The sequence below is a fragment of the Natrix helvetica genome (assembly GCF_964273705.1).
Source record: "Natrix helvetica genome assembly, chromosome: 3".
NCBI lineage: Eukaryota > Metazoa > Chordata > Lepidosauria > Squamata > Natricidae > Natrix > Natrix helvetica.
The window spans coordinates 94,580,034-94,600,525 of record NC_138549.1 but is presented as its reverse complement, the minus strand read 5'-3'; the positions used below and the strand labels follow the sequence as shown (position 1 = coordinate 94,600,525).

At 35.2% G+C, this 20,492-nt stretch overlaps 1 protein-coding gene across 18 annotated transcripts in view; it reads left to right on the top strand.

Moving 5' to 3' along the window:
- ADGRL2 (adhesion G protein-coupled receptor L2) overlaps window positions 1-20,492 on the top strand; it is a 265,400-nt gene that overhangs the window by 242,782 nt on the left and 2,126 nt on the right. For 6 of the 18 annotated variants that reach the window (XM_081946479.1, XM_081946467.1, XM_081946480.1 and 3 more), the window contains 6 exons: window positions 3,740-3,831; window positions 4,846-4,890; window positions 5,909-6,077; window positions 10,093-10,221; window positions 11,892-11,988; window positions 16,773-16,901. In XM_081946479.1, coding sequence (XP_081802605.1) covers window positions 3,740-3,831; window positions 4,846-4,890; window positions 5,909-6,077; window positions 10,093-10,221; window positions 11,892-11,988; window positions 16,773-16,901 — 661 coding nt within the window. The other 12 variants (XM_081946481.1, XM_081946482.1, XM_081946468.1 and 9 more) reach the window with 10 other exon arrangements.

The window sequence follows — 20,492 nt, the reverse complement described above, 5'->3', positions numbered from 1 at the left end:
TAGCTTATAAATTTAGCTTAAGGCTCAATTTATTCAAAGGAGGTGTCACTCCTCCAACTTCTCTGATTCTTTACACCTCCTGGGTGACGGGTCGGTGCTCAGGGGGCTGGTTATGGTTATGGTGGTTAGGGGGCTGGTTATGGTTTAAAAACAGGATTCAGGTTAATGTCAGGGTTCCAAGTAATACCCCCAATGAAAGAAGTCTCCAAGGCTTGAAGTTTCTCAAAGTTCCATTTTATTAGAGATGTCATATTGGCACATCTGGGAAAACCCGAAACTGAAAGTTCCGGGTTTTCCCCACTCCAAAGAAAGTCAAAGACCCACCCCCTGCACCCACAAGTCCATCACATGATCCAATCAATTAATCATCCCAACTGAAGACAACCGCCAGTCACTCCCATCCAGGTGCAGGCCGAATACCCTTGATTCCCAGAGAAAGGAATGTTGCTATCACTAATCCTTCACCACTCCTCACAACTCCCCCCTCCCATTTTTCCAGGCACTAAATGTGGCAGCCTTGAAGCTCCAATGAAAAAGATGGCTTCCAGGGCTGACAGGAGGTTTATTTGCTTTCTTGCTTGTTTTCCTTTTCTGTGATTAAGTAAATTATGGGACAAAATCATAGGCAGTGGTGGGTTCCTACCAGTTCGGATGGCTCAACCAAACTAGTAGTGGCTTGGGTCACTGAAACCAGCAGCAACCGAGGCCTGCCATGCCCCTGAACTGGTTTTCCTGGCGCCACCATAGGTGCCACCATCTTGTTTTTGGCTTCTGTCTATACATAGAACAATTTTTATTGTACTGAGCATGCATGCATCAAGCGCACAAACGCAAGTGAAGCATGCCAACGAAGCACACCCATGAGTGGAACAGGCAGTAGTGGCTGCTGGACCCACCCCTGATCGTAGGCCCATAGGGTGTATGTGGCAAAACAAATGTTGTAACATCAAAACACACACACACTGAATTACATACTTGTGTTCAGAAACAGAATAAAGTACAGAGGACTATGGTTTTCCTTGTTGTTGTTATTGTTGTCATGGTTAATAGCAGGAGTCAAAGGCAGTTCTCTTTCAGGAGACTTTGCTTGTCTTTATCATGATGCTATTCTTTCATTGTAATAATTTTAGGAAAGGTTCTATAAATGCCTTGCTGATATTTGAAAGGTTTCTAAGTATTGCTTTTCAGATAATGAACGTGAGTTTATTGCTTTATATTATATTCACTAAGATACAGAGAAGAATCATGCTATGCCATATTGTCATATGGCACATCATCTTGGATTTATAGTACTTTTAAGATACTTTTATTTCCTCTCCACCCCTCTCTTTCTATTTTTTGCAGAAGATTTATTATCCCTGATAAAATACAGGGGCATTTTCTTCCAACCACTTTTTTCTTCTTTCAACAGAAGCTTCCAAATGTATTGTTTCATTTGTTTGTTTATTGCACCCAAATTTTCCAACAAGGCTGATTTGTTTAGGCTGATTCCATTAATTGATAGTTTATTGACATAGATAACATGAAATAGATTATAATGCCACATATCAGGAATCCCTTCCAGGTATTTTGGGCTTAAATCACTAAATTTGTAAGATGTTCAGAGTTGCCTCTAGAGAAAATGGGTGGCACATAAATAATTATACTGGCATAAGACAGATAACATCCGAAACAGCTGGGTGATACTATCTTACATCTACCACATATCATAACCATGGCTAAAGTTTGTAGCTTGTTGAAGATAGCTAATATGGTTAGTAGTTAATAGTGCTAAATGAGAACAAAGACCAAATTGAACTTCACTCCTGGCCAACCCACATAGGGTTGGTGTTGGGAATTGTGGATTTGTGCATCCTTTTTTGGAGGGATAAATTATAACTTCTTGTCACAATTAATACCTATATATACCTGGCTCATGTTAGAAAGCTTAGGTCAGATTTTAAATTCAATAAATAAATAAGTTGAATACAACATTTTGACATATAGATTTTATTTATATCAGTAGTAATATTTGGTTAATGTGCGGATGGTCCTAGGCAGTCTAAGAAACAAATTAGAAATAAATTAGAAGCATAAAAACAAGAGATGAAATAGTTTCATTTATACCCACTTAGTAACTCTGGCACTATTAAAACTCACAATGTTCACTGATTGGCCCCAGTGGGGCCTTTACAACAAACAGACAAAAACTTACTGCGATGACCTAAACTATGTACACTTTAAGCCATGAAAACAAGGGACAACCTCATACAATCTGATTAATATAAATACGTGCATCAACCACAGCTTCAAATTTCATTGCTGCCAAATTGTCAGCCCATCATTCTACAAGCTATTCTTTTCGTAATCAGCCCAGGGTTCAGTTCCCAAGAGGCAGCCAATGGCATTATGCAATATATCAAAGACCTGAATATTGGCCCCTTGGTTGTAATCTCTCTCCCCATTGGGGCCAGAAACTCCACACAGGCAATATGAATATCAGTACACATAAAATATGAGCAGTTTTTTCAGTGTAAGTCATGAAACAATTTGGCAGAGAACCAGTTACATCACCAAAACACCAAAATAGCAAGTGAATGGGAATGGGATGATGAGAGTTTGATTAAGTAGTCTAGGAACAATATATTTACCTTTTCCTAGCCTAACAATAATAGTTTTGTGTGGAAAAAGACAGAAAGATTAGATCTCAGACCTCCTGTTTCAGGAAATAGACCTGTGTTCAATAGACATCAGAGCAGAAAAACAGAAAATACACGATTTGTCATTTGTAATCTATTATTCTTTGGCAGATACATTTTAATTTCATGAAAAATGCATATTCATTGGTAAGCCAGCATTGAAAAAGCTAATGAAATAATTTCTAAGAAATTTATAGAATGCAAAGGACCCCATACTGGGAAGGAGAAGGGAGTCATGGGTTGTTATTCATTCCTGTAAAAGTGGAGGAGGGGCTAAAATTAACTTTGTGGGTATCTACCCAGTGGATGAATTATTTGTAACGGAAGTTAATTGATGGTAAACTATCACACCCAACATCAGGCTAAAATTATTGCCTTGTGCTAATTTTACTATACTATTTTTAATTTATATTTTATTTTTCCATGATGACTTGTAGATATATCATAATTGTGTTTAATTATTACCTTGTGCCATGACACAGAAATATATTTACCTGAAAAGAAGATAATCCATGCATTGAACACATTCCCACCAAGACATACAAAAAAAAAAAAAAGGCAGAAAACAAATTGTTAGCAAATGGGAAAAAAATCATGTTGCAGTTAATTTTGAATAAAGGATTTTCTCACCTTTTTTTTCTTATTCATATAGCGTTAAGCACCTTAAGTGATCAAAAATGTAGAGTTGTAGAAGCATATTTAAGTATGCTGGATTGTTTTTATTCTTTTATTATTACTATGATTGCATAGTGTAACTTTTTACACTAGGCATTGTATATATTATATAAATATGCTAAAATAAAACTTTAAGCGAGCATTCTACCAATTTGATTTACATTGAAAAGAATGCAAGATGTTATCTGAAAAACATATTTGCTGCGGGTTTTTTTTTAACCATTGATCTAATCTTTTGTTGAAGCTACTTTCCTGATAGTACTCATGTCGCACAATAGTTTGGGGAATGATAGCTTTTCCTCTTTTTTTTTGTTTAGTCTGGAGTATCGTCATTAATCAACCTGTTTCTTGAAGTAGTTTAATTTCATTTGTATCTGTTTTGACAGCTGAATCTTATCTTCCTGGTGATCACACTGTGCAAAATGGTGAAGCACTCAAACACTTTGAAACCAGACTCTAGCAGGTTGGAAAACATTAAGTAAGTGCTATGTGTTCAGATCCAAAACTGTGATTATTTGTCTGATTGTTTCAGCTGATTGAAAGCTCCCCTCCATTAGGAACACATGGCTTTGTCTCCCAGGAACCACAGATGTCAGTTAGAAATGAACAACACCAGTCTTGCTTTCAACACATTCATTGCTCTAATGTTACAGACAAGGTTGAAATTAAATAACTTCTCCTTGGCATGTTGGTCAAAGGCGTTGGGTTGGTGCCTTCCTGAAATTCCAGGGCAGCACAGTCATTTCATTTGCATTTAAAATGCCCCTCGAAATTGCCTTCCTCTCTGCACGGCTAATGTTGTTCTGCTGGGTTTGTTTTCTTAAATTATTCTCAGCAGTTAGGGGGTCCTCAGCAGTTTCCCCAGTCATAACTCTGACCTCCTAAGCGGGTTTGTTCCTATTACTATGGCTATCTTGATGGTTATCCGTTCCTTTTTGTGCTAATTTAACAAACAATTATTTTTTATCGTAATGCTCTCTTTTACAGAAATTAAAGCAATGTTTAATTTAATAAAACTGACAGTGGTGGATCACTCTTTAGAGCTGAACTAGGCAACATAAAGTCTGCACTTTCAGCTTCAATCCCTTCTGTTTCTGTGGTTAAAGGAATAGAAATTGATTTGAAGTTTCTAGTTAAAAACACTTCAGTCTTGTGTTGCCTATTCCAGCTTTTTACCATTTAAGTCATAGGGTTATTTCAGGCTAGGTTATTGTATTAGTCTGACGCTGGAGGGCTGCATAAATTTTACCATAAGCCTCTAATAAGTTCCAAGCAATTGTGCTGCAGACTGGGTTTTTAAATTGTCTTTGAAAATAGAATGTGACAAGGGTAAATTTGCAAGATACCTAACATTGCAAAGTAGATATTGCTTAGATAGGTCACAATATCAACTTCATTGCATGTTGCATGTTAAGAGAGAGAGAGAGCTAATCTTTAGCATCTCTCTCTTTTCTTCCTTTTCTTCCTCTTTTTGTCTTCTCATCTACACCAGTAATTACCGTGTTTGTGATGGCTACTATAATACGGACTTACCTGGGTAAGATAGAACCCTATATTAACAAATTTAAAGCATGACTTTAAAAAAAAAGAAAAAAAAGAAAAAAACTTGAAAATTTGGACAATTTCTTGGATTGTCCCTAATTTTAATGAATCTAAATATCTAATTTGCTAAACTATTTTCAATTCTTAAATGCCTTTATTATTTTAAATTGCTTGCATCTGCACTTTGAATTCTCTCCTTTTAACTAATTTTTGTATGAACTTTACTAAAATGCTTTTTTATTAATTTCAAATTAAATTTCTGTCTAATGATTTTGTTTCTCTTTTCTGCTTATAATGCTTTCTAGCTATGAAGATAATAAGCCATTTATCAAGTAAGATCATTAGTTAGATGTGGAATGCAATGAATAAATCCCTTTTCCCTTTTCATTCTGTGCTGTCCTCTGCGATTTCTTTCTTTCTTTTTTTTTTCTTTCCCCGAAACTATTCATTATGAAATCCTTTAAAGATTTTATATTGCGGCTAAATCCACATACTTAACCACATTCAGTAAGACATTTTCCTATGAAAGTTAGACGATATAGTCTTAGTTTAGCAGAGTTTTTGAGCTTCTGGTTATAGGCTTCTGAACTGCCATATAACCTGTATAACTATGCTTATCTGTGTATGTTATGTCAGATTTCAAGCACATTTATTAAAAAAACCTGGCTTCTATTAATGACTAAATATTTGTGATAAAATGCACACACACACACATACATACATATAGATAAAAGGTTACATACAGGATCATGGATTCTATTTTTTGCATTTCAAAATAGTACTGTGCCTTTGCAGTCATGAATAAGAGAAAGGGCTCATCTACCACTGTTGCTTTCACTAAAGAATAGGACTGTTTCCTTCTTTAATCGTTGAAAGGCTATTTTTTTTAATGTTTGAATGCAAACCTAGCAACAGATAACCATAGCAAGTGAAAATGTAATGCATAAGTTTGCAATGTGCTGTGATTTTTTTTTAAACTCAGCAGTCTTGCTTAATTTTATTTTATTTTTCAGGTCTTGGGCTCTAGGTGCATTTGCTCTCCTATGTCTTCTTGGTCTAACATGGTCTTTTGGACTGCTTTACATCAACGAGGAGACTATTGTGATGGCATACCTCTTCACGGTATTTAATGCTTTCCAGGGAATGTTTATTTTCATCTTTCATTGTGCACTGCAGAAGAAAGTGAGTCATTTTCATTTATATGTATTTACCTGTAGTGAATAACTAAATGTATACGATAAACATGATAAATTATAGAACACGTTTAAAGAAAAAACAAGAAAAAATATTCTTGTTGAAAAAAATGTTAGTCATTTATTGGTTTATAATAGAATCAAAATATCAATGTGAGTCTTGCATTGGTCATCCATCTCCACTTACTGAATATTTTTTAAAAAATACAAACATTGAATTTAAGTATTATTATTTTTCTCACAGAGATTACATGTATAAATTTTTGACACAACGTGCACATTTCTAATGAGCATATAGTTTAGCATATAGTTGTATTTCTTTTATTTTGTTGGAACCAAGAGCCACATGGAAAAACTCTAAATGAGAAATCTGGGGGGGGGATTACAATACAATAATATATCAGTCTAGAAGTTATTCATTAGATTACTATGTATAAGAATTCATGAAAAATGTTTTCATCAAAAGTTGACTACCAGCAAGCTATTTAAGGGAACTGATATGGCCCTGCTCCTGCTTTTTCCACGTACCGTATAAGCAGAATGTCTCTTTTATAATGCTCTGATAGAAAATATTGTTGAATATAATTATCTATTAAAATAACAGTTGCTGGCTCTAGGTAAGACTTTAAATTCCAATAAGTTGAATATATTATTTGCTTTATCAAAGTAAGCGGGGTACTTAATAGTAGTTTTCCATTCTAGGAAAAATGCATTTTTATATCACCAATAAAAATTATCAAAAATTAAATGAGAAAAGATGAAATTTAGAAATTTGGAAATATAATAATACATGAAAAAATAAATAACCCATATGTACAATTTTAATCACATTGCAATTATATTTGGGGATTCTTGATTCAAAAGTATTACTTTACTTTAAGATCTTTAAATTAAAAAGACTTAACTGAGGTAGTTGTTTGTGATACATCTCATACAGGGGTGAAATTCAGCAGGTTCTGAAAGGTCTGGAGAAGTGGTAGCGGAAAGTTTGAGTAGTTCAGAGAACCGGCAAATACCACCTCTGGCTGTCCCCAGAGTGGGATGGGAATGGAAATTTTGCAATATCCTTCCCCTGCCACACCCACAGAACCAGTAGTAAAAAAAATCTGAATTTCACCACTAATCACATGTGTATACTACTTATGTAAAGACTGAGAGACAAGTAATATTTTGTAAAATCAAATGAGCATTTCAGAATTCGTTTATAATTTTAGTGACATTTAATTTTTATGCTCCAACCTTTAGACATATTTCTATACTGCTTTTTCCTGAAAAAGGCTAATATCATATATAAGGATACATTTTCTAGAATTAGGTACTACCTTTTAAAAAAAATTAAAAGGACAATGTTGAACGCTTTTTCAGGATATTATATTAGGAATATTTTTTTCAAATTCATAAATACAAAGGCATGCTATATTTATAGTGTTAATATTTTGAAACTTAAGTATCTTATTTTTACAGTAAGCAAAGCCAGCACAATAAAGTTGTAACAAAATGCCATTCAAGTGTAGAGAAAGTAGGTAGAGTAAGTCAAGATTATTCATGCTTCCAACGTCACTCAGATTGTCACTTGAGGTTTAAAAGCTTTACTCTCTGCTACTGGATATTGTTCCATTTTTCTGTATGTTGCTAATGCAGTCTTTTTTTATTTGGTTATTGCTAGTGGTCGCTAAATTGAGCAGAGAAATAAAATTGGGAAAGTGAAAATGATTATGTTTCCAATCCTGACAAGATGATAGTTCTGTTACCTCGGTTTTCAGCAAGCTGTAATTTAGAAATGATGGCAGTAGAAAGTGCAGTCCGACAGAAAATGTATATTTGCAGCAGCATAGACAATTAGGCAAAATCAGCCTTAGAGAGTGATATTTAGGAGACAACGAGGGGATCTGTTGGGTAGAATTCTATAGTTGTTAGCATCTTTTAATTGATAGTTATGCATGTCCATGAAATATTTATCAGTACAGGTTTAGTTTTGTTTGAGTTGTTTTTAAGAGTGTGTGTGTGTGTATTTGATATCACACACACACACACACACGTGTATTCTTATAAGATTGTACGATCTTATAATGTCTATATTTAACTATTATACATTAGTTGTCTTTCTATGAAATATGAAAAAATGTAGCCAAAACCAATGACATCTGAAAATAAAATAGTAATCTAAAACCACATAAAGATTAAATGAATGCCTACCAAAACACCAGACAGTAAAACATAATTAAATTCAATGCAGGTTATAACAAGGAACAGCTGAAAAAGCAAACCGATTCCTTAAATTAAATACCTTTTCCATTGCTAACAAGGTATATGCTATAAGTAGTGGGGCCTCTGTTGTTTGGGATTTCCCAAAACCTTATGCAGCATAAGGAAAAAAAATATTTCTTGATTTATAGCCAAAGGTACTCAGATGCTATGAAAGAGAGAAAAGTGCCTGGATGATCTCAATATTTGAGTATGTTCATACAAAAGGAAAAACCATGTTTAATATCTTGAAATATTGATTAATGACTTAAATTAGACTACATTCTGAGAACAGGTACTATTTGAAACAATTCAATTCTGTCTTGAATCTGCAATATCCTGTCATGATCTCCGTGCTTAAAATAAGTGGAATGATGATCAGTGTATTAACAGAAAATATTTAGTTGATACATTTGTAGCCAAATTACCAACCTATGGAATCCACAATTACCGATCGCTCATTCAGTGACTATTTGAAGCTATGATAGCACTGAAAAATAAGATTTATAATGAGATGTGAAGTTGCTGCCATCCAGGTATCCAACACAATATGTGATTATGATTGGATATGGGGCAAATGGCTCAGATTTTTTTTAGTTACATGTTATAACCATTTGAGACCTTCACAGATAGGTTCCAACAAGGAATGTCAATGGGGAAGTTGGCAGGAAGTTACAAATTGTCACATTTAACAATCTGTGGTGATGTAAGTTGGCACAAGTGGCTCAGGTGGCTAAGATGTAAGGTGGCTAAGATGTAAGGTGGCTGAGTGGCTAAGATGTAAGGTGGCTGAGTGGCTAAGATGCTGAGCTTGTCGATCAGAAAGTTCGGCAGTTTGAATTCCTACCGCCACATAATGGAATGAGTTCCCATTGCTTGTCCCAGCTTCTGCCAACCTAGCAGTTCGAGAACATGTAAAAATGCAAGTAGAAAAATGGGAACCACCTTTGGTGGGAAGGTAACAGCGTTCCGTGCGCCTTCTACATTTAGTCATGCTGGCCACATGACCATGGAGATGTCTTCAGACAGTGCTGGCTCTTTGGCTTTGAAACGGAAATGAGCACTGCTCCCTAGAGTTGGGAAAGACTAGCACATATATGCGAGGGGAACATTTACCTTTTAAGTTGGCACAATCACATGATTTTTCAGTTTACAATCTCATTAATTATAGCAAGAGTTTCCCATCCCTGTTGCAATCAGTAAATGGGGACTACCTATATTTGGGGAACAAGAATGAATCTATCTATTATCTATCTATCTATCTATCTATCTATCTATCTATCTATCTATCTATCTATCTATCTATCATCTATCTATCTATCTATCTATCTATCTATCTATCTATCTATCTATCTATCATCTATGATATATTTGAAATGTGCAGAATTTACCACTCTAGGGACAGAACTTTCTGGAAAACACTGAAAAATCCAGCCATTTACATATGGCCTACTAGTTTTCCTAAGAAAAAATTTCTGGAGTGAGAAATGCCACATCATACTCGGGTCCGCAAAATTATATTTACAGCTAAAAAGATGTCATTATTTCCGCCTATAATCAGTGTTTGGGAATATAATTTGGAATGTACTGAACCATTCCCCCGGATATAATAAATGTTACAAAATTATTTGAGTACAGTACTCATGTTTGTTTAATTGAATGTCTAAAACAGTTATATGCTTCATTTTATTATATAGAAATATATTTCAAAAAGGAAAACTTAAACGTATCTAATTACAATCATTGTTATTCACCTATAGGTACGCAAGGAGTATGGCAAGTGCTTCAGACATTCATATTGCTGTGGTGGGTTACCCACAGAAAGTCCACACAGTTCAGTAAAAGCATCAACAACACGAACAAGTGCCCGCTATTCCTCTGGCACTCAGGTAACAAACATTTTGACAGTACTTCTAATGACAGCATCTTTTAATTAATCTTGGTTATCAAATAGCCCATTGAGATATGTTCTGTTTAGATGCACTAATAATTGTATTCTCATTATAATAGCCCTGTTGACAGTCTTTTGATGCATTCACACACATATACACACATACACAATGTATGTCAATTCAAAAAATTCTGAAAGTTTGTGGAGGTAGTTTAAAATCCTTTAGTGATTAATAGGAATAGGTCCCTCCAGACATACTTAAATAATCATTCTCTGTTTAGAAAATGACTGAATGCAACTTTATAAAATAAAAGTTTCAGAAGACAAATCAGATACTAAACTAAACTATATTGCTTGTAAAGAAAACTTCCAAAAATAATTCCTGATGGATTTTTAAATAACTATTTCAAAAACATTTTTGTATGTAAAAGAAAGGTATTATTAGTAAAATTTCCTGGAAAATCACTTGCATGAACTGCTGCATATTCCTTATTACCTGCACTTTTGGTTATATGCAGTTGCCAAATGCAAACAAGACCTCACTGTTTGAAGTAATGTTTGTCATGCATTTGTGAGGTTTGACTTCTGATTATGTGTGAAGAAGGTGGCTGGAGTGTGTTTGTGGATTTAATGCATAAGCAAAATGGTAGACAACCTTTTGCATAAGTATAAAGTCATTTTTTTCCAGGATCTTTATATCCACCTTTAAAAATAAATAAAAATCTGTGGTTGTTGTATTGAAATAGAACCCAATGACCCAGAAGGGCATCTATTACTAGTGATACATTTCTATTTAAACACAATTATGTCTATGGGTAAGGCCCTCGTGTTTATATTACATTATGTTTTTCCTCAGATTTTTATGATGTTACATATTTTCCAGGCAGATGAAAAGAACTGAGAATGGGACTAGGCCACTGCATTTATGTCTGTATGTGTCTGTGTCTGTGTGTATGGTGTGTGTTTCTATATCCAATTTCCTTTCCTTCTAAAATTACTGATGAATTATAACTTCCTCATATAAAACATAACTGAAGCTTCACAAACATTTAACTCCTTAACTTTCCTTCATACTAGAGCTCTGGTGCTCTGGAAATATCGGGAAGTAATCATGACATAGATTAGAAAATCTTTAATAAAACACATACATTACATAAACATGTCAGACCTCAATTTTTTAACATTTTTTATTCCGCCTTTATTATTTTCATGCATAACTTAAGGCGGCAAACATTCCTAATACTCCCTTCTCCTATCCTGCCCACAACAACCCTGTGAGGTGATTAGTGGAACTTGACTGGGCCACAACTTTGTTTATACTTCCCTTAGCATCACTTGGTCAATCTGAAGAGAAAATAAAATGCCACAGCACTGCTTAAAAGTGCCTAAAATCAAAACTTCAAGAGCGAATTTGAAGCCAAGCCCATGACAACATAACCGGTATAACTACTTACTCTTTTTCAGTAGCCTGATTTTAATAATATGCACAACACTCAAAAGAAAATTAACAGCATAGTCTTGACGTGGAAGCAAATACTATTGTGTTTAAGACAAGGGCTTACATAAGAGATCACATGAGATGATTGGGGACTAGTAATAAAGTAGCAGTAGTCTTCTGGAGCCATTTGAGATGTGACAGTTCCACCTGATTTTCTTTACATTTAACAGAGCCGAATAAGAAGAATGTGGAATGATACTGTGAGAAAGCAATCTGAATCTTCCTTTATCTCAGGTGATATCAATAGCACTTCAACCCTTAATCAAGGTCAGTTATTTGATAGATCTCACTCTACTTTTTTTAATTAATGGTATTTCTTAAATAAAAATGTCAAGGTATTAGATTGCAGTAATTAAACCAAATAAACAGATGTACTCTGGGAAGTTACTATAGGCTAAAGATCTCAGCATTTGAGTGAAAACAGACACATATGCGGAAGACTGTTTTAAAAAAAACTGTAACTCAGAGACTATTTGTCTTGAATACATTTAAAACTCAGTTCCTTCATCTCCTTACTTAGGATGAAAGTTGACATTCGCATTCATGGAAAGCGTATTTAAATAAGTCTCATCAATAATTTAACTTAAAAGCAAGAATATAATTTTAAAACTTTGCTAACCTATATATTCCAAAACTGAAACAGAACTACCAGCACAGTAAAATTTTAAATGCATTAGATTACCATACACAGTTTGCCTGTAAAATCAAATTAGCATTAGCTTGCTATAAAAGGCATCTGAAAATTCATTTTCCTTCCAAGATAGTTCTGATCATGTTTAGAATGTGGAGCATTTCTCTGCCACATGACAGTTTCGGGGAAGGAGAGAAAACCCTAGCTTGCTTTTTTGGATTTTGGGTTAACCCTTTATGATTTAACTCAGATTTAATATTTATATGCTTTCAATCCTGTTCACATAGACATACAGTACTAAACAATACTAAAGTCCCATCTGGAAATAGCCACAATTGAATTTTATTCAAGCACAGTGTTTTGCTGTGAACTTGAGGCTTTAAAATACTCGTTCAAAATTGGCAAGATCACTTCCTCAAAATCCAGTGAGAGGAGAAGAGGAGACTTCCTGTCAATTGAACTTTCAGAAAAGCACTGGATCACTTTCAGTGCCCAGGTCTAATTCTGCCATGACAGCAATTAGGTGATCATTATTATGCACTTTGGTTTTACAAAATAAATGCATGAATGTGGTCAGCATTACAGGAACATTGCATAGTAAATAGCAATAGCATTTAGGCTTATATGCCGCTTCACGGTGCTTTAAGCCCTCTCTAAGAGTCAGCATATTGCCCACAACAATCAGGGTCCTCATTTTACCGACCTCAAAAGGATAGAAAGCTGAGTCAACTTTGGCAGTTGGCAATCAGCAGAATTACCCTGCAATACTGCATTCTGACCACTACACCATAGCCCTTGTGTGCTTCTTAATCACTTCATCAGGAAAATAGAATGGCTATTTCAAGCTAAGTATCTAGTCCCAAAGAAATCACAAGCTGGGTTGGTTTAAAAAGTTGGCATTTGCTTGTAGATTCTTTCAGCCCAAAAGAGGATTCTTCTGCGAAAGAGGATCATTCATACTTTGATTCAGCAAGAGTTGGTTTCCATAACAACATCCTCCATACTTGCAAATGTTTCCTTATTGTCTTGAGAGAGATTTGTATACACAAAGCAAATATTTTTAGATAGCTATTCCTTGATGGAATGATTAAGAAGCACAAGTTTCTTCTTGAGAGAGAAAGAGAAGGAAATGAGGATGTGCATCATAAAATAAAGCAAACCGCATCATGACATCTTTAAATAATTGCACATCAAGAAGTCGTGATGCACATGTCATCCTTTTGCCATCATTGTGCCTTACTTTAGATGCCCACATTAATTATTGTAGCTGCAAAACACAAACATATGATCATTGCAATGAACATTGTTTGTATATCTATATTTTTTTTAAAAAGATAATAAAAGCCATTTCTGAATTTTTCTAGAATAATGTGCAAAATACAATCCAGTTTAATAAGCTACTCAATGTTCATCAATATTGTGTACAGTTAAAAACCTAACTCCTGAGTTCAAATTTGCGTGAGGTACTGGTATGTCCTACAAGGGATTTCTAGTTCCTTGCAGCTTCATACATCATTGTTTGCCCTTGCTGTAATGTCTCTATTATCCTTGGTAGGAAATACGAGTCTCCCTTCACCAAAGCCAATACGCTGTGTTTTTCTAGTCTAATTGTAACGCTGTGCCAAGCAATTATGTGCTAAATGGGAGAGATATTTCTTTGCAACATTCTGTTTACCCTCCCCAGAACTGGTCAATCTGAGCATTCTAAAAGTGGTTTGTATATTTCTGCAAGCATATATTCCAGAACAGGAAGTAGTTAATGGAGTTCTGGATGTGATCCAGCCCCCAAATGAGCCAAACTGAACATTTTAGGGAAAGTGAAAAGTTCCAGTGATGAATTGATCCTTTATGCATAGCTGTAATACCAAGCAACTCAACATGTATAAATTTCAGGAATTTACCACCGGTTCTTTGGCATAATAAAGACACTGCAATATTTTTCCCCTCTGATCTCAACCCAATCATTGCCTAAGGCTCCCTTCCATTCTCTGCAAAGGATATGTTATTTTCAGTTTAGACTTTACATTATTTGTTGGCTTCCCTTCCTTGCTACAAAGGTGAACTGGAAGTGGAAGGGGGGAGAAAAATCAGGAACTGGAAACAGAAAAATACTCTATATCAGGGTTGTCAAAACTCGCATTGTCATGTGACGTATCATGATTTTTTTCCCCTTTGCCAAACTGAGAATGGGTGTGGCCAGTTTATGACACATCCAACCCGCAGGCCGCGGGTTTGACACCCCTGTTCTATATTAAAAGACAAGCTGTATAATAGGAGAATATGAAGGGTCAGAGATTCTTATCAGATTGATCTTTCTCCCTGGAAAGAAACTTTGTATAGTAAAGTGATTTATTGTCAACTGAATGTGTTACAGGTAGTCCTCGATTTATGACCAATTGAACCTGGAATTACAGTCGTAAGCCATTGAGATTGTTAAGCAGGTCACTATGGTCTGAATCCAATTTTAACTTTTTCATTCATTTATTCAATTTCCATTTTTTAAGCAGTCATTAAGCAATTGTGCTGGTCATTAAGCAGAGCCATTTTACCCAATGGACATTTTGCAAAAGCCTATACAATAAGCCTTTTATATACAAGTCCATTATAAGTTTGAACAATTGTTAAGCTTACTCTAAGTTGAGGACTACCTGCAATGCTTCTTTTCTATAAAAGGAAAAAAAATACCTAATTAGATGAACTAATCTGCAATTCATAGTTGTGATTCACCCACAACCTATGATGTTTGTTACACTAACTCAACCATTTCATTCATAATATATGGTTTGATGCACTAGTTTAATTCAGATTTATTCATCTTACCATGGTTAAAACAAGCTATGGCTTAGTATGAAGTTCAATAGTAATTTGGCTTGAATTGTTTTTACACCTCTGATGTTACCAAATTAGTTGGGCACAGTTTCAGAGATAACTCAAATCTGAAGTCTGCATTATACTCTGAGAACATCCCAATGAAATAGATCCCATAACATTAAGAAGAATAAGGGCCAGTTTCTTAGTTTACAATGAAAAAAGAGTCATACTCAGAATTAGGGTATTAATGTTCAACTGTATCTGGTGAGTATACTGGAAATAATATGTCTAAGCTGGTAGCAAAGAACTATAGCCAATTATGTAATTCAACTGGAACTCTACTGCATAGTTATTATAATAGCAATTTTATGATATGTAGTATAGTGACAAAAGGATTTGGATTGCCTTTGCTAATATTTAGAATAAGCCTCAAACAGTGGAGGGGGAAAAATCAAATAAATTAAATCAAATTGCAAATAAGATTAACGTAAGCTGACAGTACAGCAATTCCCAAAACTCCAGGATTTTTGCTACCTAGAGTAATAATATTTTTAGTAGTGATAAGAGCATTAATATTTAAAATGTAATATCTTCTGCTATTGCCACAATGAGAACCTAATCAATGTAAATTTTGTATATGCATTGTTGGGCTGCTCTGTGTCTCATCTTGGGCCTGTCATACAATGCCCGGCTACATACTTTCAGACTGCTCAATTGAAAGGCGCTTTCAACCTAATTTTATTTGCATGTCCACAAAGCAGTGGAGTCTTTGTATCTGTTCTGACAACAATATTAACGTGACAGACCCAAAATCAGTGTGATGTTTCACATGCTGAGTTCTTACCAAGTAATGCTATGTGTGCGGCTGCTTCATTAGAAGCGTATTGAAAAGTGTTGATGCATTAGGACTGAAATTGCAGAAAGAGCTTTTGTATGAGCTTTCATTGTGTTGATTTAAGATTCTTTTTACTGAGGGAGCAGAGATAACTTGAAAGATAATTGACTTTACAAATCCACACCAATAGTGCAGCATGAAGCCCATTTGACATGTAAAATATATGTGAATGGTTTACCTTTGACCTCTCCTTCGGCATGTGTTCCTTGCATAGAATGGAATAGGCATCTTGCAGCTTGCCGTTGCTTACCTTAACTTTGTTTTAAACTATGCTAGTGATAAACCTTGGCTGTTGCTAGGGGAGAATTGCCTATTGCTCTCAATTAACAAATTTTTGATGTACCCAGTCTGGTGCCAATCCACGGTGAAAGTTACAGGCATGAAGTTGTAACTTCTTGAAATAGAACATTAGTCGCTGTATTTAATTGCTATTGGAGTGTTAACAGCAATTTTGTATAAATTAGCAAATGTCATTTCTCAGCAGGTGTTTACTTTGGGGATTTGGCCAGCACCTGTGAATTACCAAAACCTAACAATATTTTCATTCTCTTCCTTCAAATTAATAGTTCAAATATAGTCAGAAATGTTCAGCTGAATTGAATTTGACGGGATATACATGACTTGTGATGAAATTTTTTAAAAAATACACATTATTGGAACTGTCAGCCTGAAATGAAAGAGCTGATGTCTCTCTTTCTGTTTCCTTTGCTTTAGGAGTGACTGGCAATTACCTACTAACAAACCCTCTTCTTCGACCGCACGGCACTAACAATCCTTATAACACATTGCTCGCTGAAACCGTTGTATGTAATGCCCCTTCAGCTCCTGTGTTTAACTCACCAGGTGTGCCCACACTTTGGGATATGTTGATTTTGCTTTTTTTTTTTAAAGTATGCTTTGCTCCAAGCCTTTTCTTTTAAAATAGTTGGAGCTACAGTTTCCTTTTGAATTATTCTCCTTCCAATGCTACTGATAATGCCAGACTTGTAAAACTGCACTATATTATAGTGTTAATCCTTTGCCATAGTAGTATTTGCCAATAATCCTCCATGTTTTTAACACAGGTGGCATAAATCTTAATATACTATTGCAGGACTGACACCCCATTCTCCGAGAGCCCATCTTCAAGATATATATCACTTAGAGGTATCACATCTATGAAATATAAATTGAATCAAAATCTTGCTGAGAACATCTGCTTATGGAGTTGATTAGACCATTAGACTCACACAAAGGCATCCTGACATGTGCACTGTCATGCTGTGGAAAACTGCATCCGGAGTCACATTTAGAGGCCAACTATAGTATAGTGCAGCTTTATAGGAGCACTTTGATTTGCTGTGTTGTGTTTTGCTTTGTTTCCTTAAGAAAGTCATCAGATGGTGGCTAGTCTTAGAAAAGCAGAATTAGGAGGAATATACAGCCTGATTGCTGGATCTAATCTCAGATGTTTGGGACAGGGTGTATCTTTTGTCCTCTGAGCATTTGTCAGCTAACTTGACATTGCTCTGATCAGTTGTAGGGATATTAATTCACTATAAAAAGCCAGAAGTATCAGGATTTAGAGTGTTAGTCTTAACCATACCTTTGTTATACTGTACCAGCCAATAGGTTTTTTTTAAGTAATGAGTCCTTTAAAAATAAAATAATGCACCTTTATTAATTACTAGTTTCATAAGTAGTTTTTAATGTAAATTGAAATCCTTTCTTAAACATTTTATAACATGTTTTTTTTTATTTAAAAAAAACTAAACCTGTATAAACCTGTTATGTCAATTTTCCTTACTTTTAAAGTGAACTGTAGTTTCTGTGTTCATTCTCGTGTTTTCTTACTTTCCTTATGCTCTCCTCTAGCAACCTACAGAGAGACAAGTATGGGAGTAAAACTTAACTTTGCCTATCAAATGTAAATTTTTTCAGCATGATTTTTAATGGGCACAATTAAAACATAACTAGCGGTCATGAAGTAGACTCAGCGGGCAAGTGGTTCACAATTTCCAAATTAATTATTTCCACACTCAACAGTACATGAGTACTACTTTTTGGATGAACCCAAAAAAGTCACTAGGTCTGTAGCAAGCCCTATTGGTAACTGATGATATCCAATGCTGAAATAATTTGCTGCTTAAAACCAGAGCACTGTTGAGCAAAATGCTTAATAATTGACATAATATTTTTTACATTCCCACAGTAATCTTGCTACAGGCTAGGAAAGACTTCAAGTGAATTCCCTGAATCATGGGCATCTAAACTTGCCTCTCTAAAACTGGCTTAAGTGCATTGGAGTGTGCTTAACTCTGCAGTATATCACAGAAAATTCTTTTAAGGATTATTAAAAATGCTTCAATATTTATTTAATAGAGTATGAAGAATATGATTATTAAAAGAGAGAGAGAGAGAAAATGCCTTTATAGAGGAAATTAATATCGGCATGTGGCCCATGCATTGGTTCTCTCATGAATGCCATATGTTCCATAAGCTTTTGCAAAAAGAAAAAAAATCCCAAAACATATATGAAATTATCCCACCTACCAAACTTGTTTAATCAAAGCCTACAGCTTTTCAAAGACTTGTAATCTTTTATACTAATTCAGCGCACATGAATGGCAAAAACAATGCAATGTAAGATTAGCTGCAGCTTTTTACTTCTCAATTAGTATTCCATAACCAAAGGGAGAGGGGAAAAAATCCCTGAGGCATCAAACCAGTGTTTCTGTCTGTTATAGAAGCAACTTTGAATTTTCTTTGGTTAAGCTGCAGCTTTAAGTACTGGCTGAAAATAAACCTGAAAACATTTCTAGATGCACACACAGCCTTTTTATTTCTCTGTACCTACTCCAAGCCTTGCATATAATGCAGCAGCTTCACAGTGGTCAGTTTCATTCAGACAACAATACTTCATTCTTCCTTAAGAGTTCCAGACACTGCTCTAGAACAATAAAAGCAATTCTTCCAACAGCTCACTAACAAACCATCTAACTTTCCATGATCCATGCCATTCAGTTTCTTTTAAGAACTTTCTTTTATCTCCTTTGTTTGGGAAGCACTGTGATGTCTTAGTTTACATGTCTTTGTGTCTCTAGAAAAATGAATTTGTTTATTTACCTCAGCAAAAGAACATTTCACCATACAATTCCTATCTCTCTCCCGCTCCTCCTCTGTCTCTCTCTTCCTAAACTTTGTGTCATCTTTCCAGCAGATGTATCCAATTTCTCCATTTCTTCAGCAGTTGAAAGTTATCGGTTCTGACTGATAATCTCCCATTCCACAGCTAATATTTCTTCTTTGGTTAATTTTTTTGTGACCCATGCTTAGAGAAATCCCTAACATTTCTGCTTTTGATTTCCATATGCCCATAGTGTCTGTGGGCTTAACTCTGAATAGACTTAACACTGGTTCATACGGTTCTGTCACTGTGACTGATGCAAACTGCAGGGCTGCAGGTAAAATTTGACATTCTGAAGCCTGGGGCTGTTCCTGGCAGAGAGAATATGAAATGCAACCCTTCCCCCCCAAAAAAAAGCACATTAAAGTGGGGAAAAGCTGTTATTGCAAGTAATCTAATTTGCTGAACCCTTGCTCTGACTAAGTTGCTGAGACGCTCAGTAATTCTTCATCTTGTGACAATAAATCATTTTACTTTCTTTTATATATCAGCTACTCTTAGGCCAGATAGCCTGAGCAGACAGACATGATGTGAGTTGTCCAAAGTGAGTCATTCCACCTGCTGTCTTTCCTGTGTTGGATGGTGCTTGTGGGCCTCAGACCCTTTCAGTGTGAGAGATGGCTGTCTGTGCTTAACATGAAGTCTTTGTATTTGTCCATTTTTTGGTCATTCTTTTGTTTGTTCCATCTTCAGCTAAAGAAACACACAGACACAAGGAAATGTTAGAAATGTTATATTAAAGTATCTGCTTGCTAAATATGTGAATATTTACTGTTATGCATTTACCTTCTGTTTTGTATGTGACCTGATTCCCCCTCCTTCCTTCCTTCCCTCTCTCCCTCCTTCCCTTTTATTTATTTATTTATTTTTAATTTAGTGTTGTTTAGGACAAATCCTGTTGATTTTATTTTCCCCGTTGTACTTATGCGCTAAATGTTTTATGAATGAATTGCTTGGCATTCATATGCAAGGACATGGAGTCCCTTTCTTCTTCCTTGCAGGAAGAATTGTAGAACTGAATCCTAAATTGGTACATCCAGAACCCATTAACATTTGTTTTAAAATTTCTGATTGAAAATATAATTGAAGCTCCGAGGAAAAACAACATTACCTTGTAAAGTTCTCTCTCTCTTCTATATGGTGTGTAGCTATTTTACCCTTGGGAGACGTGTCCCAAGTCTTACTTCCAAGTACAACTTTGTCCTGAACGACATTAAACATTTTCTTAGAATAAGAATTTTAGCTTCAGGGTAAGCAGTAACCCATGG